Source organism: Panthera onca, chromosome C1 (assembly GCF_046562875.1).
Source record: "Panthera onca isolate mPanOnc1 chromosome C1, mPanOnc1 haplotype 2, whole genome shotgun sequence".
NCBI lineage: Eukaryota > Metazoa > Chordata > Mammalia > Carnivora > Felidae > Panthera > Panthera onca.
This window is the reverse complement of record NC_138346.1, coordinates 184,472,134-184,496,494: the sequence shown is the minus strand read 5'-3', so window position 1 is coordinate 184,496,494 and position 24,361 is coordinate 184,472,134. Positions and strand designations below refer to the sequence as shown.

The window sequence follows — 24,361 nt, the reverse complement described above, 5'->3', positions numbered from 1 at the left end:
TCAGGGGTTGCGATTCTCAAGAGAGGCCTGCGGGGGCTCTCAGGATGGAGGGGTTCACTCTGGCTGGGTGGCAGGGACTGGGGAAGGCCCCAGGCCGGGTCTTGAAGGATGAAGAACAGTCCCTGAGGAGGAACCAGTCTGGGTACTGTGGGCAGGTGCTCACAGCCCATTATCACTGACACTGGGCTAAGCTCTCTATCCAGGGCTGCCATAGCCCTCATAGACTCTGTGCACCTCCGCTCCAGGCAGGTTCTGTTCTCCTTTATCTGCCTTCAGTATGGTGTGCCCCAGCTCATGCTGTGTTCTATGTCCTTTCTCTGAGACTGTCCCTGAGCTTCTCTGGGTGTCCACCATTTCCTATTCATGTCTTTTACTCAGGGTAACCTCCCTTCTGCCTGAAACCTGGCTTCTGCCCTGAGAAGGATCCAGCATCCTTTTTGATCCCCTGAGAACCTCACCTTCATCCCTTCAGCCCACCCCACTCTCTTGCACCTTCTCCGTCTTGGAGTGGTCAATTCTGTACTGTAGTTTTCGTGTCTTCCTGACTGCTTGGGACCTGGGTCCATCTCTTATCCCCGTGCCCTGCATTTTCAACCTTGTTCTCTCCCAGCATTAAAAAAAAAAAATCCTCCCTTCAGCATTAAAAGAATCCTCCCTTCAGCATTAAAAAATGCTCCTGTCTCTCCACCTTTAAAGTAAAGCACACTTTGGTGCTCCTCTCCTCTTTTGAGCCCTGCTCAGTTGATCTGTGACCCTCACTGCCTACATTCTTTACTCCCCACTCACTCCTCCACCCACTGTGTTCTGTTTCTGGCCCCAGAGTCGTTCCTCTGCCGTGGCTTTGGCCCAGGTCACCAGTGTACACCCCTACCCATTCCTGCTCAAACCAGCAGGACTTTTCTCTGAGCCCAGCCCTTTCTCTAAATCTGCTCAGCTCCCCCTCAGCAGGCCTGAGGGCCAGGAAATGTTTCCTGATCACAGTAAAGGGAGCCATTCCCAGGGCAGGGCTGTAGGCTGCACAAAGAGACAAAGGTACTTAGCCAGCTCTCAGAGATTTTGGACACTGTCCTAACCCTAAATTCTGCCTAATTGCTTGAGCTGTCACAGGGCGGGTGCAGGACCCACAGGATAGCCTGGTAACTTGATCACTTGCCCTGACCTGTACCTGCCCCAGCCCATCGATTGTCCCCAGAGAAAGGGCCATCAAAAGGCCTGCTTTGCTCAAGTGGAGCCCTGTTCTCTGAGCTAGGGAGAAAGGAGTTTCTGTGGGCATTGAATCAGCCCCTCTTCCTCTGCCTCACTGACTGTAACCCTAGCCCTGCTCACTTACTTCAGAGTGATGGGGAGTTTACCATCTCAAAGCTCAGGTGTGCCTGCCTGGCAGGCTGATTGTATAATGGGCCTGGCATGGTAAGTGTTCAGTTAACTGTGAGCTCCTGTTCTCCTGTCCTTTTCCTATCTCCAGGCTGCAAGGCATGTCCAGGAATCCCACCCCACCCCCCAATTGAGTCTAATACCAAGCCTCTTATAAGTATTTTTTAAATATTTTATTTTTAAGTAATCTCTACCCCCAACGTGGATCCAACTCACAACGTTGAGAGCAGAAGTCATATGCTCCACCAACTGAGCCAGACAGGTGCCCCTAAGCCTCTTACATTTTTGATGCGCCCCAATGGTTGGGTCAGTCCTTCCTGTGCTCAGGAGAATCCCAATAAAAGGCCCATGAAATTGACCGGAGCACCTTCTATGTTTGCATGTGCAAATTAAACATCTAATCTGCACAGGAACCCTCAACTGGAATGGGAGGTATGTCTTGGAGGAGGAGTAGGGAATATCTGGAGCACTGCTTCTTTGCATTTACATAACAAGTGCTTTGTTTTTACTTAAATGGTATTTCTGAAGGACACTAGGTGGGAGCCTCTTGTAGGTTATTGAAGGTTGGGGGTCAAAGTCAGGAAAGTGCCCTCAGTACCATTTGCAGACTTCCCCAGCCTCCCTGCCTCAGCTGGGTGCAAAACTTCCCCTTCCTCTGTCCATTTTGTTTTGTGCTTTCTATTTTCTATTTCTATTGAAGATGGCATTCCCCATTTTTTCTGTATTTCTTGCTTTCTTTTGGATTGACTAAACATTTTCTCTCACTCCATTTTCTACCATGTTTAAAAGTTGTTGAAATATATTCTTTTTTTTTAAATGTTTATTTCTTTTTGAGAGAGAGAGAGTGTGTGTGTGTGAGTGGGAGAGGGAGAGAAAGGGAGGGAGAATGGGGGTGGGGCAGAGAGAGAGCCCAATGTGGGGCTCGAACTCAGGAACCCCAAGACCATGACCTGAACCGAAGTTGGATGCCCAACCAGCTGAGCCACCCAGGTGCCCCATAAAAGTTGTTGAAATATATCCTTAAGTGGCTACCTAGAATAGCCACTTTACATATCAAACTTTACATATCAAAGTTTAAAGTTAAAGTAAAATTAATACTTTATCTCCTTCTGAATAATCCAAGGACCTTTGGACACTTTACTCCTTCCTCCTCTATCTTTTATTATTACTATCAGTTTATTTGGTAATCTCTCTCTCTCTCTCTTTTTAACATTCCATGAGACACTATTGTTGTTGTTTTATACAGTCAGTGTCTTTTTATATTTACCCATTGATTTGCCACTTTCTCTACTTTCTACTGCAACTCAGACTTTCCATCTGGGATCTACTTTCCTTAGTTTTCAGGTATATTCTCTTTTTTATCTGAAAATGTCTTTATTTCCTCTTCATTTTTGAAAGATAGTTTCTCTGGGTATTCACATCTAGGTTGATGGTTATTCTCTCTTACACTTTGCAGAACTGCAAAGACAGAAGGTAATTAGCAATAAAGGAAGGAAATTAGACTAATGACTTTCTTTTCAATAGCAACAATAAAGCACAGAAGATGGAGAATACTGTCTTCAGACTCACTGTGATGTGTTGAGATGTGGGTTTTTTTCTTCATCTATCCCACTTAGAATTTATTAAAATTCTTGATTCTAAGGATTATGTCTTTCATTAGTTCTTAAAGTTCCTCCTTGTTATTTACTCAAATGGTCTCTCCTCCATGCCATTTCTTCTAATTCTAGAATTCTCCCAGCTGCATTCAGACTCATCCGTGATTTGGGACTAGGTATGTTCTCCTTTTTGGGTGTCAGACTCTTTCAGATAAAATGTCTTAGAGCAAGATGGGACCTTGTCCAACCCTCCCATTGAACACATGGGCAGATTGAAGACTTGAGAAGGAACATACTTACTCAGGATTATACGGCAAGTCCATGGCAGAGATTGACCTGGAATTCAGCTTCCCAGCCCAGTAGACTGTCCAGCACACCCCAAATCCATTATTCCAGGGACCTGATCCTGCACTCTCAGTCAAAGGCCTTCAGGCCACTCCAGAGGCAGAATCCTGGCTTGTCTTGCTGGGGAGTGCCTGTGTAAGGGTTAAATTGTACTGTAGGGCTAACGCTTAGCTTAAAAGATAACAACTTTGTTCTGACACTGAAGGTCAAAAGATAACAGCCTTGCTTTTACTCTTGTAAATCATACTTCATACTCTTGTGAATCAGGCTTTACCAATGAAGGAAACAAAACCTCAAAAAAGAGCGTCAGAGACAAGGTCAAAGAGATCCACTGGTTGCAACTTAGCGGCAGAAAGTCTAAAATAATCACCTCATTCGATAACTGTTTCTGACTCATCTGGCAACTGTTTCTCTGTTCTGTTCCCAGATAATGATAAAACGATGTGATCGGCTTTAAAAACTCTGTACCCCGGCTGTTCAGGGCCACACTCTTATCAAGAGTGTTGGTCCCGATCGGTCGGCCTTGCCTCTCATTATAATAAACTTTGTTGCAACTGTCACTGGTGCCCGTAGCATTCTGTTTCAGGAGTCGTGTGGATGCAACACCTGAATGGAACATGGCCGGCTTCCAGGCCTCCTGATCCTACCCTACACTGCCAACATTCCATAGCTTGAGCTGTCTCCCTCAACTTGTACATGCTTGGGCCTAAACACCAGCCAGGGTGGCTGGCATTGCTCTGAAGCAAGTCTATCTCAGTGGGACAAGCAGTTCCAAAGACAAAGCTAGAGGTTGTCTCACCTCTATACCCATCCAAAACAATTGATTATACCCATCCAAAAACAATTGATTATACCCATCCAAAAACAATTTCATTGATTATACCCATCCAAAAACAATTGTAAGAATTTTAAGCTTAAATTTACTGAGCACTCAGTGTGGGAATTGTGTGTTTTATACACTTGATCTCCTTTAATCCTCTGAACAATCTTATGAGGTATATACTGTTACAACCTCTGTTCTACAGGATTAGCAACCAGAGAGCTAGAGAGGTTAAGAGACTTACTCAGGGTTGGATGTGTGCCTCAGGCCACTCAGAAACCCTAGGTGAGAAGGTTCCTGGCTGTCCCAGGCAGCTTGTTTATCTGAGGAGGAGGTGGTGGAAGCCAGGCAAGGCTTAGATGGGGAGTGGCCTGAATGCCAGGGTAAGAGTTTGGCTTTTTCCTGGCTCCCCCAGCCAGGCCCCTGAGGGCAGAAACTATTGGAAGTTTATATCTAGGAAATACCAAGTGGGGTAGAGCTGAACAGGGCATGAGGGGAGGGATGTAAGGGTCCATATACCAGAGGCCACACCCATGCAGAAATACACCCTTTTACCTGGGTTCCTCCAGTGGGGAACAGAAGCCCTGTTTCTCTGAGCTTACACTGCAAACTCATCTATCTGTCCCCCAGGGGGACCAATCAGGGAACGTACTGAGTCATCATCTCTGGTGAGAGAGTTTTAAAAAAGGGACAACAGGTCCAAAATGGAGTCATTTGTGCTGAGCCAACATCACCAAACTGAGATTTAATGCCTGATTTAAGTCAGTTTCAACCTCTCCCAGGAGTAGAATCTTAAACTAGTCAATCTGGAATCACCTGGCCAGCACTAATGAGGTAATCTTCCGGAGAGACCCCTGCTGTCTCCTAAAGGAAAGTGGCCTTGCCAGAAACAGCCCGCTCTTTGCTCATAACTTCCTTGTCCTGCCCCCTTTTACTTATAAAAGTCTTCCGTTTTGTACAGCTCCTTGGGGCTCCTTTCCATCTACTAAATGGTTTGCTGCTCCATTCAAATCAGTTTTTGCTCAAATAAACTCTCTTAACATTTTTCATATGCCTCAGTTTATCTTTTAGCAAGAGAGAGGGGAAGAAGAAGAAAGAAGAGAAAGGGAAGGAGAGAGGCAAGGACAAAGGTCCTTTAAGAATGTCAGGTAGAGTTTCCCCTGATGTGCCAAATACACGTCTTCTCCCTGTGGGTTCTGCAGCGATTGAGAAATACCTGTATCATTTTTTCTTGGTACCTGGGAAACAGGGTATTCACATGGGGGTTGCTAAGCTTCACGATTCTTCAGACTCAGAGTCTACTGCACTAATCTGTGCAATAAGCTGATGTTAGCACAGGGGCGCCTGGCTGGCTCAGTTGATTAAGTATCCGACTTTGACTCAGGTCATAATTTCACGGTCCATGGGTTTGAGCCCTGTGTTGGGCTCTGTGCTGACAGCTCAGAGCCTGGAACTTGCTTCAGATTCTGTGTCTCCCTCTCTCTCTGACCCTCCCCCATTCATGCCCTGTCTCTCTCTCTCTCAAAAATAAAACACAAAAAATTTTTAAAAAGATGGCATTAGCACAACATGTAGCATCCACATGTAAACCCCACCCCCTGCCTTCTGACCGCTGTCACTCCAGCACCCTCCATCCACACAGAGTCATATCACCATGAGTCATATAGCCATATGGCTTAGCTTGTGTTTCCCCAAAGTGTAGGACTTGCAGGAAAGGCTCATTTGCAGGTAGCTGATCCCAGAAAATAGGAGGGACCTGCCTGGGACAAGTAAACAGGGGAGGAGACAAAGCTGATCTAACTTGTGTTATTGAACTGGTTGCCACTGGAGGTAACCAGCTCAGTCCTGCTAGGGGAGCCTCTGAGGAACTGTATAGAATGCACCTCAAAATTGTTTGTCCAGGGCATGGGAGAGGAGACTATTTACTCACTAGCTCCCGTACTTCATTGGTCAAAGCTTGCCTCAGAGGTGGTAGTTCTCTGGCCCTACTAGCAGCAGGGCAGTCCTAGGGCAAAAACAAGAGACGTGAAGTGAGGTAAGGTGCCAACAGGTTACACCTGCATGCCAACTGGCTGCTGCAGAAATGATCAGAGCCAAAAGGTGGGAACAGAGGATGTAAAATGGGACAAAAATTCTGCCAGGGCCAGTGTACTATAGTTTGTATGCTGGAGAGCATAGAGCATTGCAGGGCTCTCAGGATCCTCACCACAGCCCCAATACCCCCTAGACACCATCTGATCCACTGACATGGGACAAATTGAGGCACTGAGAGCAGCAGGGTTTCACCAGAGGTCACCCACTGAGCCCCAAGACTTGAAACCAAAACCTGTATTTCCTGACTCCTCACTCCTCCAAATGTCTTAATGTTACTGGGCTTATATAGAAGTGATCTTCTCCGGGAAAGGGGCGGTCACCTGGCAGGCAGGGGAACACCTGCATTCCGGACCTCAGCTCCTGGGAATACAGGGAGAAATCTGTTTTTGGCAGAACGGTGTTAGAATGTGAACTCTCTGTTTTGTCTATCACCTTATTTCAGGTATCCAAGATAATATCTGGCTTATGGTAGGCACTCAATATATATGTGTTGATGAATGAATGAGTGATTTGTTGGCTGATAGAAACATGGTGCCACCTTGCGCTCCTCCCCTCTTATACGCAAGTAGAAGCAGTCTCCGCTTTGATGTGTATCTTCATGAGCACTGACATGTCTTTGTTCACTTATTGTAACTCAGGTCTGCTGAGTTTTGAACATTCTGTTCCCTCACCTCCTTTTCTCCTCCCATTTGCCATGACTGCACCTGTCCTTCCCAGGCACATATCTCTCAGTAACTTCCATCAGATTGTTACACAGTTCACAGTGTTTCCTGCAACCTAAAGCACTACACCATTCCAGCTGGAAGGGCTGGGCTCTGGTGTCCCCCAAAGGGCAGCAATTTTGAGACAAAGGTCCTTAGTTAGCAGTCCTCATGGCAAAGCTCCTCTTGTGATCAGAAGCACATTGGAAGAAGTCCCCTATACTCTCTAGAGCCTCAGCTCAGGACAGAGGCTGCAGAGAAACCAACTTCCCTCCTGCCCCCTGCTCCATCTATACCCTCCACACTCCCCTCCCCTACATCCCATGCTTTTAAGACCAGCATCCTGTTAATAAACAAAATTCAGCTGAGTCAATTTGAAGATGTAATTTGCTTTATTAAATGATTTATGTGGAGAGCCTGGGTGGCTCAGTTGGTTAAGTGTCTGACTCTTGATTTCTGCTCAGGCCATGAATGATCTCACAATTTGTGAGTTCAGGCCCCACACTATCAGTGTGGAGCCTGCTTGGGATTCTCTCTCTCTCCCTTTCTCCCTGCCCATTCCCTGCCCACGTGATCATGCTCTCTCAAAATAAATAAATAAACTTAAACAAATTAAGATAAATGATTCATGAATCAGGCAGCATCCCATCCAGCAAGCAGAGGGTAGCTCCAATGAGCTGCAGGAAAGGAAAAGTTTTTTAAAGACAGAAGGCACACACACAAAAAATGGTTAGCAAGGAATGCATTGTTTAGGCAAGGTGGCCCTCCTAAGGGGGAAAGGGTCCCTGAGAGGGTTGCCTCTAGGAAATCCCAATGCAGCTGATTAAAGGTTACATTTCTGAGGGGGTTGGAAACTGCAGCTAGGCTATGTATTAAATCTTAGTTTACTGACATGGGACCCTAACTTAAGTGGCTCCATTATGATCCTGTGGTTTTCGTTTTAACTCAGCCAGTTCTCAGCTCAGTACTCAGCCAAAGCAAGTCAGGATTGCTCATGAGCAAATACAAATCTAGGTGGAAGGAGGCAGGCAGATCATAAAAATCAGGAAGTCCCAGATGCCAGGACAGGGAACCATCTTCCTTGCTTCCCCTCCCCAACTCTGGACTCGCTTTGGGAAATGACTGTAGCAATGAAAAATATCCTAACCTGTTCACTGAAATCACAGTGGGTCCAGAGCATTGCCAGGCTCTCAGTGTCCTCACCCCAACTCTGTGTAGAAGGCTGTGTAACCAGGAGAGACAGATGTGGGCAAGCAGAGAGGATGGGGATATGTCGAGAGCATTGGACTTTTTTAAAGCTCTCCAGGCGATTCCAATGTGCAGCCAAGATGGAGAAAGAGTGTTTTAGACACAATTCTTTTCCTGAATGTAATCTGACCTCACCTCTCCCTTGTCAAGGAGTTTTATACTCGCCACTCCCTCAGTTGGCCTGACATCCCTGGGAAATTGAGGTAGAGGTCAGGTTGAGGTTGGTGGTGAATTTTGGTCCCCCTATCAAACAGCAGCTGCTGGGACCTGCCCACAGGGGGTGCCAACAGCATCATCCAGAAGGGCGCCAGTGGGGCATTTCCCATATATTTTGCACTGGCCACTTAACTTTTACTCTCCTTCTCCTCCCCACATCCCCTACCATAGCAGCCAATCCTTGCAACATCCATTCAACAAACAAGTACTTATTAAGTGCCACTTTGTGCTGGTGCTGGGGAAGCAGAGAGGAGCCTCCCTTGAAGGTTTATGGAGTGGCTGGTAGCAGGGCGGTGCAGTGAGCGCACATTGCCAGTGTTCTCTCAACTTCCACAAAACTCAGCACCTACTGAACCCTCAAGGTAGTCCATTCTTTCATTTATACACCTGATCATGCATTCACTGAATGCTTATGGCTTGTCTGTCCCGGCTCAGCCAAGCAAAGTGAGGGAAGAGACAAGCTCGGTCTTCAGGCTTGCAGCAGAATGGGAAGATTTCAGGAGAAGCCAATCCCTCAGCTGCTGCAAAGGAGAAAGTGAAGAAATCAGGGAAGAGCTGCAGGCTAAGTTGGCAGATTTAGAAGACTGGCTCTAACTGGTGTTTCTGAGGTGGAGGACAGGTATGGAAGGAAGGGCTATTGGGGAGCATTTGGATAAAGGCAGAGTCTCATTGTTTCCGTCTCCTTAACATGTGCATGCTTGGATAGAGGGTTCTCACCACATTTTTCCTTACAGCTAAAGTTTTCTACTGGGCCCTCGAGGGCCAGTGGGTGGAAGTTCCAGGGAGGCATATTTTGACTTCCAAGAATCACACTGCCAAGGCATCTGGAAGCATAGATGGTAGGGTCAGGAGTTGACTACTGCCCAGTCTCCTTGTGGTGGCCACACGATGGCTTGTCTTTGGCTCTAGAAGTGTGAGTGGTTGCTAGATTTCAGCCAGGGAGTAGAGAGTGATAAATTGGCCCATGTTTGTGGCAGGACAAGGTATATAGGACCTCTGAGGCCTAGGAAACATCCATCCTGCTGGTCTTCTCTCTGACTTCCTCTTCCTGATTGTGAACCCGGACACCAGGCTCCTCCTACCCCAGTCCAGCTCAGAACCACTGCATATACACAGAGGGAGAAATCTTCCTAGAACACACCTTTGACTACACATTTTCCTGTTTCAGCCCCATTCAATAGCTACCTCTATGAGGCTCCAGTGATGCTATTTCTTCCCCTTCGTTCATCCCAAAAACCTGGGAATGGTATCCTCCAGCCTTTAGGTTTCCATTGTTGCTAGTCTCTGGCTGCCATTTTATACCTTGTTTGATTTCTTAACATTGCCTACCCCTCTGAAAGGAGCCTGATGCAAGTCTCTTCATCTGAAACATCTGCACAGGGATACTGACTATTCCAACCCTAGAGTGGAGGGAGAAACATCAGACTCTCCACATGCAAGTCTGGGGCCTGGGACAAGCTTATTCTTCAACAGAACCCTGGCCTGGGGAACTGAGAGTTGCCATTGCCTTACTGTGAGACCTTGGACAATTCCCTGCCCCTCTCTGGTCCTAAGAGACTTGGTCCATCAATCCAGGAGTAATTAGATTTCATGACCTTCCTCATTGCCCTCGAAGTGTAATACTCTATGGTCTTAAGTGTCAAGTTTGTACTAGGATCTTGGGAGTAGAGTTGGCCTTTTTCTGACCTAGGATCTCCCTTCTGGGGCTAGAACCTTGTCCCTGAAGATCCCTTACAAAAAAAAAAAAGACTCAAAGCATTATGAGCCTGGCATGAATGCAAGACCTCCCAGAGGTCCATCCTGAAGAAGACAGTGAAGCTTTCTTGTGAGAAAGCACAAGCAAGCTGAACCTTAGTTTCATTATCTGGCAAATGCGTATAAAGAGTGAGTAACTATGACCTCCTTGTTTGGGTTAAATGAGATAGTGTATAGAAAATTCCCAAGGAGGAGAGGGAAGATGGCGGCGTAGGAGGACGCTGGGCTCACTGTGCGTCCTGCTGATCACTTAGATTCCACCTACACCTGCCTACATAACCCAGAAAACCGCCAGAGGATTAGCAGAACGGAGTCTCTGGAGCCAAGCGCAGACGAGAGGCCCACAGAAGAGGGTAGGAAGGGCGGCGAGGCGGTGCACGCTCCACGGACTGGCGGGAGCGAGCCAGGGTGGAGGGACGGCTCACCTGCCAAGCAGAGCCCCCGAGTCTGGCTGGCAAAAGCGGAGGGGCCTGACGGACTGTGTTCTGACAGCAAGCGCGACTTAGCTTCCGGGAGGTCATAAGTTAACAGCTCTGCTCAGAAAGTGGGAATGCTGGAGGACAAAGGGAGGGAGAGCTGCTGAGCCCACGGACGACAGAGCTCAGTTTGGTGGGGAACAAAGGCGCTCGCCAGCACCATCTCCCCCGCCCATCCCCCAGCCAAAATCCCAAAGAGAACCAGTTCCTGCCAGGGAACTTGCTCGCTCCGCGCAAACACCCAACTCTGTGCTTCTGCAGAGCCAAACCTCCGGCAGCGGATCTGACTCCCTCCCGTGGCCACAGGGCCCCTCCTGAAGTGGATCACCTAAGGAGAAGTGAGCTAAGCCTGCCCCTCCTGCCCCCGTGCACCTTGCCTACCCACCCCAGCTAATACGCCAGATCCCCAGCACCACAAGCCTGGCAGTGTGCAAGTAGCCCAGACGGGCCACGCCACCCCACAGTGAATCCCACCCCTAGGAGAGGGGAAGAGAAGGCACACACCAGTCTGACTGTGGCCCCAGCGGTGGGCTGGGGGCAGACATCAGGTCGGACCGTGGCCCCGCCCACCAACTCCAGTTATACACCACAGCACAGGGGAAGTGCCCTGCAGGTCCTCACCACTCCAGGGACTATCCAAAATGACCAAACGGAAGAATTCCCCTCAGAAGAATCTCCAGGAAATAACAACAGCTAATGAACTGATCAAAAAGGATTTAAATAATATAACAGAAAGTGAATTTAGAATAATAGTCATAAAATTAATCGCTGGGCTTGAAAACAGTATAGAGGACAGCAGAGAATCTCTTGCTACAGAGATCAAGGGACTAAGGAACAGTCACGAGGAGCTGAAAAGCGCTTTAAACGAAATGCAAAACAAAATGGAAACGACGACAGCTCGGATTGAAGAGGCAGAGGAGAGAATAGGTGAACTAGAAGATAAAGTTATGGAAAAAGAGGAAGCTGAGAGAAAGAGAGATTAAAAAATCCAGGAGTATGAGGGAAAAATTAGAGAACTAAGTGATACACTAAAAAGAAATAATATACGCAAAATTGGTATCCCAGAGGAGGAAGAGAGAGGGAAAGGTGCTGAAGGGGTACTTGAAGAAATTATAGCTGAGAACTTCCCTGACTGGGGAAGGAAAAAGGCATTGAAATCCAAGAGGCACAGAGAACTCCCTTCAGACGTAACTTGAATCGATCTTCTGCACGACATATCATAGTGAAACTGGCAAAATACAAGGATAAAGAGAAAATTCTGAAAGCAGCAAGGGATAAACGTGCCCTCACATATAAAGGGAGACCTATAAGACTCGTGACTGATCTCTCTTTTGAAACTTGGCAGGCCAGAAAGGATTGGCACGATATCTTCAGTGTGCTAAACAGAAAAAATATGCAGCCGAGAATCCTTTATCCAGCAAGTCTGTCATTTAGAATAGAAGAAGAGATAAAGGTCTTCCCAAACAAACAAAAACTGAAGGAATTTGTCACCACTAAACCAGCCCTACAAGAGATCCTAAGGGGGATCCTGTGAGACAAAGTACCAGAGACATCACTACAAGCATAAAACATACAGACATCACAATGACTCTAAACCCGTATCTTTCTATAATAACACTGAATGTAAATGGATTAAATGCGCCAACCAAAAGACATAGGGTATCAGAATGGATAAAAAAACAAGACCCATCTATTTGCTGTCTACAAGAGACTCATTTTAGATCTGAGGACACCTTTAGATTGAGAGTGAGGGGATGGAGAACTATTTATCATGCTACTGGAAGCCAAAAGAAAGCTGGAGTAGCCATACTTATATCAGACAAACTAGACTTTAAATTAAGGCTGTAACAAGAGATGAAGAAGGGCATTATATAATAATTACAGGGTCTATCCATCAGGAAGAGCTAACAATTATAAATGTCTATGCGCCGAATACCGGAGCCCCCAAATATATAAAACAATTACTCATAAACATAAGCAACCTTATTGATAAGAATGTGGTCATTGCAGGGGACTCTAACACCCCACTTACAGAAATGGAGAGATCATCTAGACACACGGTCAATAAAGAAACAAGGGCCCTGAATGATACATTGGATCAGATGGACTTGACAGATATATTTAGAACTCTGCATCCCAAAGCAACAGAATATACTTTCTTCTCGAGTGCACATGGAACATTCTCCAAGATAGATCATATACTGGGTCACAAAACAGCCCTTCATAAGTTTACAAGAATTGAAATTATACCATGCATACTTTCAGACCACAATGCTATGAAGCTTGAAATCAACCACAGGAAAAAGTCTGGAAAACCTCCAAAAGCATGGAGGTTAAAGAACACCCTACTAACGAATGAGTGGGTCAACCAGGCAATTAGAGAAGAAATTTAAAAATAGATGGAAACAAACGAAAATGAAAATACAACAATCCAAACGCTTTGGGATGCAGCAAAGGCAGTCCTGAGAGGAAAATACATTGCAATCCAGGCCTATCTCAAGAAACAAGAAAAATCCCAAATAAAAAATCTAACAGCACACCTAAAGGAAATAGAAGCAGAACAGCAAAGGCAGCCTAAACCCAGCAGAAGAAGAAAAATAATAAAGATCAGAGCAGAAATAAACAATATAGAATCTAAAAAAACTGTAGAGCAGATCAACGAAACCACGAGTTGGTTTTTTGAAAAAATAAACAAAATTGACAAACCTCTAGCCAAGCTTCTCAAAAAGAAAAGGGAGATGACCCAAATAGATAAAATCATGAATGAAAATGGAATTATTACAACCAATCCCTCAGAGATACAAACAGTTATCAGGGAATACTATGAAAAATTATATGCCAACAAATTGGACAACCTGGAAGAAATGGACAAATTCCTAAACACCCACACTCTTCCAAAACTCAATCAGGGGGAAATAGAAAGCTTGAACAGACCCATAACCAGCGAAGAAATTGAATCGGTTATCAAAAATCTCCCAACAATTAAGAGTCCAGGACCAGATGGCTTCCCAGAGGAGTTCTGCCAGACGTTTAAAGCAGAGATAATACCTATCCTTCTCAAGCTATTCCAAGAAATAGAAAGGGAAGGAAAACTTCCAGACTCATTCTATGAAGCCAGTATTACTTTGATTCCTAAACCAGACAGAGACCCAGTAAAAAAAGAGAACTACAGGCCAATATCCCTGATGAATATGGATGCAAAAATTCTCAATAGGATACTAGCAAATCGAATTCAACGGCATATAAAAAGAATTATTCACCATGATCAAGTGAGATTCATTCCTGGGATGCAGGGCTGGTTCAACATTCACAAATCGATCAACGTGATACATCACATTAACAAAAAAAAAGAGAAGAACCATATGATCCTGTCAATCGATGCAGAAAAGGCCTTTGACAAAATCCAGCACCCTTTCTTAATAAAAACCCTTGAGAAAGTCGGGATAGAAGGAACATACTTAAAGATCATAAAAGCCATTTATGAAAAGCCCACAGCTAACATCATCCTCAACGGGGAAAAACTGAGAGCTTTTTCCATGAGATCAGGAACACAACAGGGATGCCCACTCTCACCGCTGTCGTTTAACATAGTGCTGGAAGTTCTAGCCTCAGCAATCAGACAACAAAAGGAAATCAAAGGCATCAAAATTGGCAAAGATGAAGTTAAGCTTTCGCTTTTTGCAGATGACATGATATTATACATGGAAAATCTGACAGACTCCACCAAAAGTCTGCTAGAACTGATACATGAATTCAGCAAAGTTGCAGGATACAAAATCAATGTATAGGAATCAGTTGCATTCTTATACACTAACAATGAAGCAACAGAAAGACAAATAAAGAAACTGATCCCATTCACAATTGCACCAAGAAGCATAAAATACCTAGGAATAAATCTAACCAAAGATGTAAAAGATCTGTATGCTGAAAACGATAGAAAGCTTCTGAAGGTAATGAAGAAGATATAAAGAAATGGAAAGACATTCCCTGCTCATGGATTGGAAGAATAAATATTGTCAAAATGTCAATAGTACCCAAAGCTATCTACACATTCAATGCAATCCCAATCAAAATTGCACCAGCATTCTTCTCAAAACTAGAACAAGCAATCCTAAAATTCATATGGAACCACAAAAGGCCCCGAATAGCCAAAGTAATTTTGAAGAAGAAGACCAAAGCAGGAGGCATCACAATCCCAGACTTTAGCCTCTACTACAAAGCTGTAATCATCAAGACAGCATGGTATTGGCACAAAAACAGACACATAGACCAGTGGAATAGAATAGAAACCCCAGAACTAGACCCACAAACGTATGGCCAACTAATCTTTGACAAAGCAGGAAAGAACATCCAATGGAAAAAGACAGTCTCTTTAACAAATGGTGCTGGGAGAACTGGACAGTAACATGCAGAAGGTTGAAACTAGACCACTTTCTCACACCATTCACAAAAATAAACTCAAAGTGGATAAAGGACCTGAATGTGAGACAGGAAACCATCAAAACCTTAGAGGAGAAAGCAGGAAAAGACCTCTCTGACCTCAGCCGTAGCAATCTCTTACTCGACACATCCCCAAAGGCAAGAGAATTAAAAGCAAAAATGAATTACTGGGACCTTATGAAGATAAAAAGCTTCTGCACAGCAAAGGAAACAACCAACAAAACTAAAAGGCAACCAACGGAATGGGAAAAGATATTTGCAAATGGCATATCAGACAAAGGGCTAGTATCCAAAATCTATAAAGAGCTCACCAAACTCCACACCCGAAAAACAAATAACCCAGTGAAGAAATGGGCAGAAAACATGAATAGACACTTCTCTAAAGAAGACATCCGGATGGCCAACAGGCACATGAAAAGATGTTCAACGTCGCTCCTTATCAGGGAAATACAAATCAAAACCACACTCAGATATCACCTCACGCCAGTCAGAGTGGCCAAAATGAACAAATCAGGAGACTATAGATGCTGGAGAGGATGTGGAGAAACGGGAACCCTCTTGCACTGTTGGTGGGAATGCAAATTGGTGCAGCCGCTCTGGAAAGCAGTGTGGAGGTTCCTCAGAAAATTAAAAATAGACCTACCCTATGACCCAGCAATAGCACTGCTAGGAATTTATCCAAGGGATACAGGAGTACTGATGCATAGGGGCACTTGTACCCCAATGTTTATAGCAGCACTCTCAACAATAGCCAAATTATGGAAAGAGCCTAAATGTCCATCAACTGATGAATGGATAAAGAAATTGTGATTCATATACACAATGGAATACTACGTGGCAATGAGAAAGAATGAAATATGGCCTTTTGTAGCAACATGGATGGAACTGGAGAGTGTGATGCTAAGTGAAATAAGCCATACAGAGAAAGACAGATACCATATGGTTTCACTCTTATGTGGATCCTGAGAAACGTAACAGAAACCCATGGGGGAGGAGAAGGAAAAAAAAAAAAGAGGTTAGAGTGGGAGAGAGCCAAAGCATAAGAGACTGTTAAAAACTGAGAACAAACTGAGGGTTGATGGGGGGTGGGAGGGAGGGGAGGGTGGGTGATGGGTATTGAGGAGGGCACCTTTTGGGATGAGCACTGGGTGTTGTATGGAAACCAATTTGACAATAAATTTCATATATTAAAAAAAAAAAAAAGAAAATTCCCAAAACATACAAAGTGCTTGTGTGAAAAGGAAGTCATTATTATGCTGATGATTATACCCAGAATTGCCTTTTGTTTTCTCCTCCAAGAAGCCAAGGAGGTATACACATTGCCTGGTCTCTTCAGCTGAGTTTTGGGAGGAGTCAGCCAGGCTGTCTCTCTGTTGCCTGTGACTTCTGGGGCTGCTGTCTCTGCCCTTTGGAGCTCAGCCCAGCCTGTGCTGCTGTTGGCTGTAGGGTGTGGCTGGGGGTGGGGGCTGGCAGGGTGCCATGTGCGCAGTATAAGGAAACCCCAGGGTTGCAGGAAGGAGGCCAGAGCCTTGGTGGCTGTAGCTGTAGCCATGCTTTCCATCTTGCTCTCCTTGAATCTCTCCCACCTGGGCCTGTGGGCATCTGGATTGATCTTGGTCTTAGGCTTCCTCAAGCTCATTCGTCTGCTGCTGCGGAGGCAGATGCTGGCCAGGGCTATGGATAGTTTCCCAGGACCCCCCACCCACTGGCTCTTCGGGCATGCCCTCGAGGTACGTGGGGCGACGGGTTGGAAAAAGGAAACAGCCTCCTTTCCTTCAGACGAGATCGGGCGTGTTCAGGATGGTATGGCCGTAGACTGCCTCCTTTCCTTCAGAGAATACAGCCTAACCCCCCAGCGGCTATGGAGGGAGCCCCTATGCTTGGGCAGGGGGTTAATGTCCTTGGAGCCACGGTTTCCATTCAGCTTCCCCACTGACTCCTCCCGTCACCTCTGCCTTCTGACCCAGCCTTGGGAGTGGGAATACTTCAGTGTTGGAACCCAAATAGGCCACAGACTCCTCATCATTCTCAGGCTCAAGATTCTGGTAAAACTCTGCTAAGGGCTCAGTGATAGCATTGGGGAAAACCACCTACAAAGTCCAGAAGAAGTAGGCTATCTTGTTTAGAGCTTAAGCACCATCCTCTTTGTTCTGTGCAGTGTAAAGATTTCCATTTTTAAGAAATTAAAAGTGAAAGCAGAGATGAGTCTGTTGCTTCTAGAGAGCATCTCCTGGAGCAATCCTGGAGAGACCCCTCTACCCTGGAGCATCTAAGTGATTGGTGCACCCACAGATGGGGTTCTCTCTGTCATGTCTGTGGGCTAACTTGGAGCCATGACATCTTCCTGGGTCCAAATCCTGGCTTGTCCTCCCCAGTTACCTCAGGGTGCTGGGGACGACCTTAGCACCTATTGTTAGGAACATTCCCTGCCTTCATCGGATTGAGACCAGAGTTTTCTGAACATAGGGCAAGGGACACCTGCATTGGAATCAACTGGGAGAAGCAGATTCCTTGGCACCCAGTCTCTGGAGAGCCTAATTAGCATATTTGAACTGGTGGTCTGAATTTATTTAATTTTATTTTTTTATTATTATTTTTTCAATTTTTAATTTTCTTAATATGAAATTTATTGTCAAATTGGTTTCCATACAATACCCAGTGCTCATCCCAAAAGGTGCCCTCTTTAATACCCATCACCCACTCTCCCCTCCCTCCCACCCCCCATCTACCCTCAGTTTGTTCTCAGTTTTTAACAGTCTCTTATGCTTTGGCTCTCTCCCACTCTAACCTCTTTTTTTTTTTTTTCCTTCCCCTCCCCCATGGGTTTCTGTTACATTTCTCAGGATCCGTATAAAAGTGAACACATATGGTATCTGTCTTTCTCTGTATGACTTATTTCACTTAGCATCACACTCTCCAGTTCCATCCATGTTGCTACAAAAGGCCATATTTCATTCTTTCTCATTGCCGCGTAGTATTCCATTGTGTATATGAACCACAATTTCTTTATCCACTCGTCAGTTGATGGACATTTAGGCTCTTTCCATAATTTGGCTATTGTTGAGAGTGCTGCTATAAACATTGGGGTACAAGTGCCTCTATGCATCAGCAGTCCTGTATCCCTTGAGTAAATTCCTAGCAGTGCTATTGCTGGGTCATAGGGTAGGTCTATTTTTAATTTTTTGAGGAACCTCCACACTGTTTTCCAGAGCGGCTGTACCAGTTTGCATTCCCACGAACAGTGCAGGAGGGTTCCCATTTCTCCACATCCTCTCCAGCATCTATTCTGGCGTGAGGTGATATCTGAGTGTGGTTTTGATTTGTACTTCCCTGATGAAGAGCAACGTTGAACATCCTTTCATGTGCTTGTTGGCCATCTGGATGTCTTCTTTAGAGAAGTGTCTATTCATGTTTTCTGCCCATTTCTTCACTGGGTTATTTGTTTTTCGGGTGTGGAGTTTGGTGAGCTCTTTATAGATTTTGGATACTAGCCCTTTGTCTGATATGCCATTTGCAAATATCTTTTCCCATTCCGTTGGTTGCCTTTTAGTTTGGGTGATTGTTTCCTTTGCTGTGCAGAAGCTTTTAATCTTCATAAGGTCCCAGTAATTCATTTTTGCTTTTAATTCCCTTGCCTTTGGGGTTGTGTCAAGTAAGAAATTGCTGTGGCTGAGGTCAGAGAGATTTTTTCCTGATTTCTCCTCTAGGGTTTTGATGGTTTCCTGTCTCACATTCAGGTCCTTTATCCATTTTGAGTTTGTTTTTGTAAGTGGTGTAAGAAAGTGGTCTAGTTTCATCCTTCTGCATGTTGCTGTCCAGTTCTCCCAGCACCATTTGTTAAAGAGACTGTCTTTTTTCCATTGGATATTCTTTCCTGCTTTGTCAAAGATTAGTTGGCCATACTTCTGTGGGTCTAGTTCTGGGGTTTCTATTCTATTCCATTGGTCTATGTGTCTGTTTCTGTGCCAATACCATGATATCTTGATGATTACAGCTTTGTAGTAGAGGCTAAAGTCTGGGATTGTGATGCTTCCTGCTTTGGTCTTCTTCTTCAAAATTACTTTGGCTATTCGGGGCCTTTTGTGGTTCCATATGAATTTTAGGATTGCTTGTTCTAGTTTTGAGAAGAATTCTGGTGCAATTTTGATTGGGATTGCATTGAATGTGTAGATAGCTTTGGGTACTATTGACATTTTGACAATATTTATTCTTCCAACCCATGAGCACGGAATGTTTTTCCATTTCTTTATATCTTCTTCAATTTCCTTCATAAGCTTTCTATCATTTTCAGCATACAGATCTTTTACATCTTTGGTTAGATTTATTCCTAGGTATTTTATGCTTCTTGGTGCAATTGTGAATGGGATCAGTTTCTTTATTTGTCTTTCTGTTGCCTCATTATTAGTGTATAAGAATGCAACTGATTTCTGTACATTGATTTTGTATCCTGCAACTTTGCTGAATTCATGTATCAGTTCTAGCAGACTTTTGGTGGAGTCTGTCAGATTTTCCATGTATAATATCATGTCATCTGCAAAAAGTGAAAGCTTAACTTCATCCTTGCCAATTTTGATGCCTATTTATTTATCTTAATTAAACTTTTTTTTTTCACCAGGTTTATCCATGTTGTTGAATATGGCAGAATTTCCTTCATTAAGTTAAATTTAAAAAAAAGAAGTGTAGTTCCCATCTTTTACCATATGAAGTTATTACAGTATTATTGAGTATATTCCCTATGCTGTACTTTTCATTCCATGGCTTACTTATTTTATAACTGAAGATTGTACCTCTTAATGCCCCTCACCTATTTTGCTCATCCCTTCATTCCTCTTCCCTTTGGAAACCATTATTTTTTTCTCTATTGTTATGAGTTAATTTCTCTTTTTGTTGCCATTTGTCTGTTTTTTAGATTCCAAATGGTGATATCATATGGTATGTGTTTATCTCTTTCTGACTCATTTCACTTAGCATAATTCATTCTTTCTTTCTTTCTTTCTTTCTTTCTTTCTTTCTTTCTTTCTTTCTTTTTTTTAATATATGAAATTTACTGTCAAATTGGTTTCCATACAACACCCAGTGCTCATCCCAAAAGGTGCCCTCCTCAATACCCATCACCCACCCTCCCCTCCCTCCCACCCCCCATCAACCCTCAGTTTGTTCTCAGTTTTTAACAGTCTCTTATGCTTTGGCTCTCTCCCACTCTAACCTCTTTTTTTTTTTTCCTTCTCCTCCCCCATGGGTTTCTGTTACGTTTCTCAGGATCCACATAAGAGTGAAACCATATGGTATCTGTCTTTCTCTGTATGGCTTATTTCACTTAGCATCACACTCTCCAGTTCCATCCATGTTGCTACAAAAGGCCATATTTCATTCTTTCTCATTGCCACGTAGTATTCCATTGTGTATATGAATCACAATTTCTTTATCCATTCATCAGTTGATGGACATTTAGGCTCTTTCCATAATTTGGCTATTGTTGAGAGTGCTGCTATAAACATTGGGGTACAAGTGCCCCTATGCATCAGTACTCCTGTATCCCTTGGATAAATTCCTAGCAGTGCTATTGCTGGGTCATAGGGTAGGTCTATTTTTAATTTTCTGAGGAACCTCCACACTGCTTTCCAGAGCGGCTGCACCAATTTGCATTCCCACCAACAGTGCAAGAGGGTTCCCGTTTCTCCACATCCTCTCCAGCATCTATAGTCTCCTGATTTGTTCATTTTGGCCACTCTGACTGGCGTGAGGTGATACCTGAGTGTGGTTTTGATTTGTATTTCCCTGATAAGGAGCGACGTTGAACATCTTTTCATGTGCCTGTTGGCCATCCGGATGTCTTCTTTAGAGAAGTGTCTATTCATGTTTTCTGCCCATTTCTTCACTGGGTTATTTGTTTTTCGGGTGTGGAGTTTGGTGAGCTCTTTATAGATTTTGGATACTAGCCCTTTGTCCGATATGTCATTTAGCATAATACTTTCTAAGTCCATCCATATTATCATGAATGGCAAGATTTCATTCTTTTTTATGGCTGAGTAATATTCCATTATATATATATATATATATATATATATATATATATATATCTTCTTTATCCATTCATCTATTAATGGACACTTGGGTTGCTTCTATGTCCTGGCCATTGTAAATAATGCTGCAATAAACATTGGGGTCATATATCTTTTTGAATTAGTGTTTTCGTTTTCCTTTGGTAAATATCCAGAAGTGCAATTGCTAAATTGTACAGTACTTCTATTTTTATTTTTTTAAGGAATCTCCAAACTGTTTTCCATAGTTACTGTACCAACATACGTTCCCACTAACAGTGCATGAGAGATCCCTTTTCTCTACATCCTTGCCAAGAGTTACTATTTCCTCTCTTTTGACATTAACCATTCTGAGAGGTGTGAGGTGATTTCTCATTGTGATTTTGATTTGCATTTCCCTGATGAGGAGTGTTGTTGAACATCATTTCATGTGTCTGTTGGCCATCTGTATGTCTTCTTTGGAAAAATGTCTGCACAGGTCCTCTGCCCATTTTTAAATTGGATTGTAGTCTGTTTGTTGGTTGGTTGTTTTGTTGATATGTGTGAATTTATATATTTAGGAGAAGAGGCTGAATTTAAAAGCCTCTCCAAGTGTTTGTTGTTGTGCATCCAGGTTTGGGAACTCAGGTATAAATGCCAGAGATTAAGGCTCCTGCCTCCTGAATACCCATTTCCTTTTCACTGTGTTAGGGATTGCCTCTCCTCCATGATTCTGGGAATGAGCTTGACCTCCAGGTAAGGACTGTCCAGACTTAACCTTTCCCCTACAAATAACTACCCTCTCAGGATGGCTTAGTAACCTACATACATCCTGGAGAAACCCAGGAAAGGAAAGGATAGGTTGGGAAGCTGAATCAGACCCAGGCCCTGCTCTCAAAGAGCCTACTGTCTAGAGGGAAAACAGACACCAGGGCCTTTCCTGCCCCAGGTTGAGTGGGATGCCTAAACAGGATTTTGCATCAGCGTGTACTCTGTATCTCTATATCATTGCTCTGTATCTCTATATCATTGTCCCATTGGGTTGTCATCTTCTGTTTTCTTGTTCATCTTGCCCACCAGACCATGACTGCTGGAGGATGGAGATCTACTCTGATTCATTTCTGTACCCTCAGGATCCATCACAAAGCCTGGCACAGAGTGGACATCACTGAATGAACAAACAGTGAATGTTGGGGAGCAGGGAGGGTTTTGATAGAGGAGACAGTGATGGAGAAGACAAGTGGTGAGACCAGTGGGTTAAGGAGAGGCTTTGCTGAGTACAGAAGGAGGTCATGGGAAGGTCAACCCTAATGGAGGTGTGAAAGGCATTTAGGGAGACCTTCAATCCCTTGTCTCTCACTTCCTTTCACTTCTATTTGCCTCCACCAAAGCTAGGCTTGCCCTAGGCCCATAGGCCTCCCTAGCCCAGGGACTTGCTCCCCTATCTCATGTCAGAGCTGGATGCCCTCCTCCCCCCAAATGCCCCTGTCCCCCACCTTGAGATGTATAGAGGGCTTGGAGCACAGCTTAGCTCTGGCTTCTTGGCTCTTACACAAGAATCTGGAGGGCCTTGGCACCAGGAAGAAAGAACAAGTGTTGGAGGGGAGGTTCTTTTGGGCCTACAAAGGTTTCCTGGGGAACCATGGCAGGCCTAACACCTCTACATTCCTCTGGGGTTTGGCACCTCTGCTATGTTGGATCCACACGTGAGCCTGAGGGATGGGAGGGTAAGGGTAGGGATGTTTTTCCAAACCAAGATGAGGAAATTGAGGTTCAGAAAAGGGGAGGTATTTGCCTATGTCCATATAGTAGCTCAGGAAATGAGACAAGGCTGGGTGCAGGACTTGTGCCTTTTCATGCAGGACATGATCTTTCCATACAAAGTGACTGCAAGTTTGATTCCTAGCCTAGTGATTGTGGAAGTAGGAAAGGAAGGGCAGGAGGTGGGGCAGAGCTGTCCATCAGGATTAACTTCTCCTTTTATTTTATTTTTTAAGTTTTTTTTAAATTTTTTAAAAAATTCGATTCGTGGCTCAAACTCATAAACTGTGAAATCATGACCTGAGCTGAAGTTGGACGCCTAACTGACTGAGCCACCCACGTGCTCCTAAGATTTTTTTTAACATTTATTCATTTTTGAGAGACATAGAGCGCAAGTGGGGGTAGGGCAGAGACAGAGGGAGATACAGAATCTGAAGCAGGCTCTAGGGTCTGAACTGTCAGCACAGAGCCCGACGTGGGGCTTGAACTCACAAACCGTGACATAATGACCTGAGCCAAAGTCGGATGCCCAACCAACTGAGCCACCCAGGCACCCCTTGATTTTTCCTTTTTTATCTCTGATTACAGTCTAGAGGCCCTGGACACATCTGCCTATCATCCTATTCAATTCTCACAATGTGTCCCCTTGAAGTGGGATCATGTCTTATTCTTCCAGGGTCCCCCTTCTTCTACTCTGGGGCCCAGAGAGGATCTTGCACATAGTAGGTGCCATGTCATGTTGTTGGTCTGAGGTTGGGAGGGGCTGGAGAATCTGGACTGTTGTGAGGGGGAAGAGGGGAGAATGCCAGCTCCAAGCCCAAGAACAGTGATCCCCTGGGACTGCATAGTCCTCCTCCCTGGCCTTGCTCATCACTGGGGCAGTGCCCCTGACCTTGTATTGTGAAGTGAAGGGCCCTGGCTGGAGTCTGGGGCCCTGGCTCATTTTTATTCAGTTGATGGGCCTTCACTGTGCTTCTTGTCTGTGCTTCCCTTTCCTCGTCGACAATATGGAGATAAGCATTTTTACATTGTTGGGTTAGTAGAGGATCAGAAAAGATAAAATATAGATAGATACTTTGCAAAGTGCTGGGCAGATGTCAGCTGTTAAACCCCTGTGGAGAGATTCTTGCTGCAAAACACACTGAGGCATTGGTTTCTTTCATCCTCTTCCTTTCTCCAAAATCAACCCAGTCTTTGGGAGTCAGATAAGGTTCTTCTTTTCTCAAACAGCTGGTGTTATCTGATCAACAACTCTGGGTCTTGCCCTCTGCTGAGGGCAGAGGATAAAGCAATGAGATTAGAGCCAGCCTTAGAGTGACCTGGTCTGTAAGAGAGACAGATAACACAACACAGTGCCCAGCCTGGGCAGGGGATGCTGAAGTGAGTCCCGAGAGATCTAGATGCAGCAGCCTATGGAAGTGAGGAAGGAAGGGTGGAAGACACTACCTGTGTAGGGGCACAGCAGCTGGAAAGAGCATCGAGTGTGTAGGAAATTAATTTGTTCAACAAATACTTC

At 44.6% G+C, this 24,361-nt stretch overlaps 1 protein-coding gene across 3 annotated transcripts in view; it reads left to right on the top strand.

Annotated features, from left to right (window-relative positions):
* Positions 1-24,361, top strand: part of CYP4B1 (cytochrome P450 family 4 subfamily B member 1) — a 64,584-nt gene that overhangs the window by 27,447 nt on the left and 12,776 nt on the right. For 2 of the 3 annotated variants that reach the window (XM_078451948.1, XM_078451949.1), the window contains exon 1: positions 16,571-16,794. The exons of the other annotated variant lie outside the window; for it this stretch is intronic. In XM_078451948.1, the coding sequence (XP_078308074.1) occupies positions 16,615-16,794 (180 nt within the window). In that variant the 5' untranslated portion in view covers positions 16,571-16,614. Of the gene's footprint in view, positions 1-16,570; positions 16,795-24,361 lie in introns of those variants that run through there. 3 annotated transcript variants of the gene reach the window in all.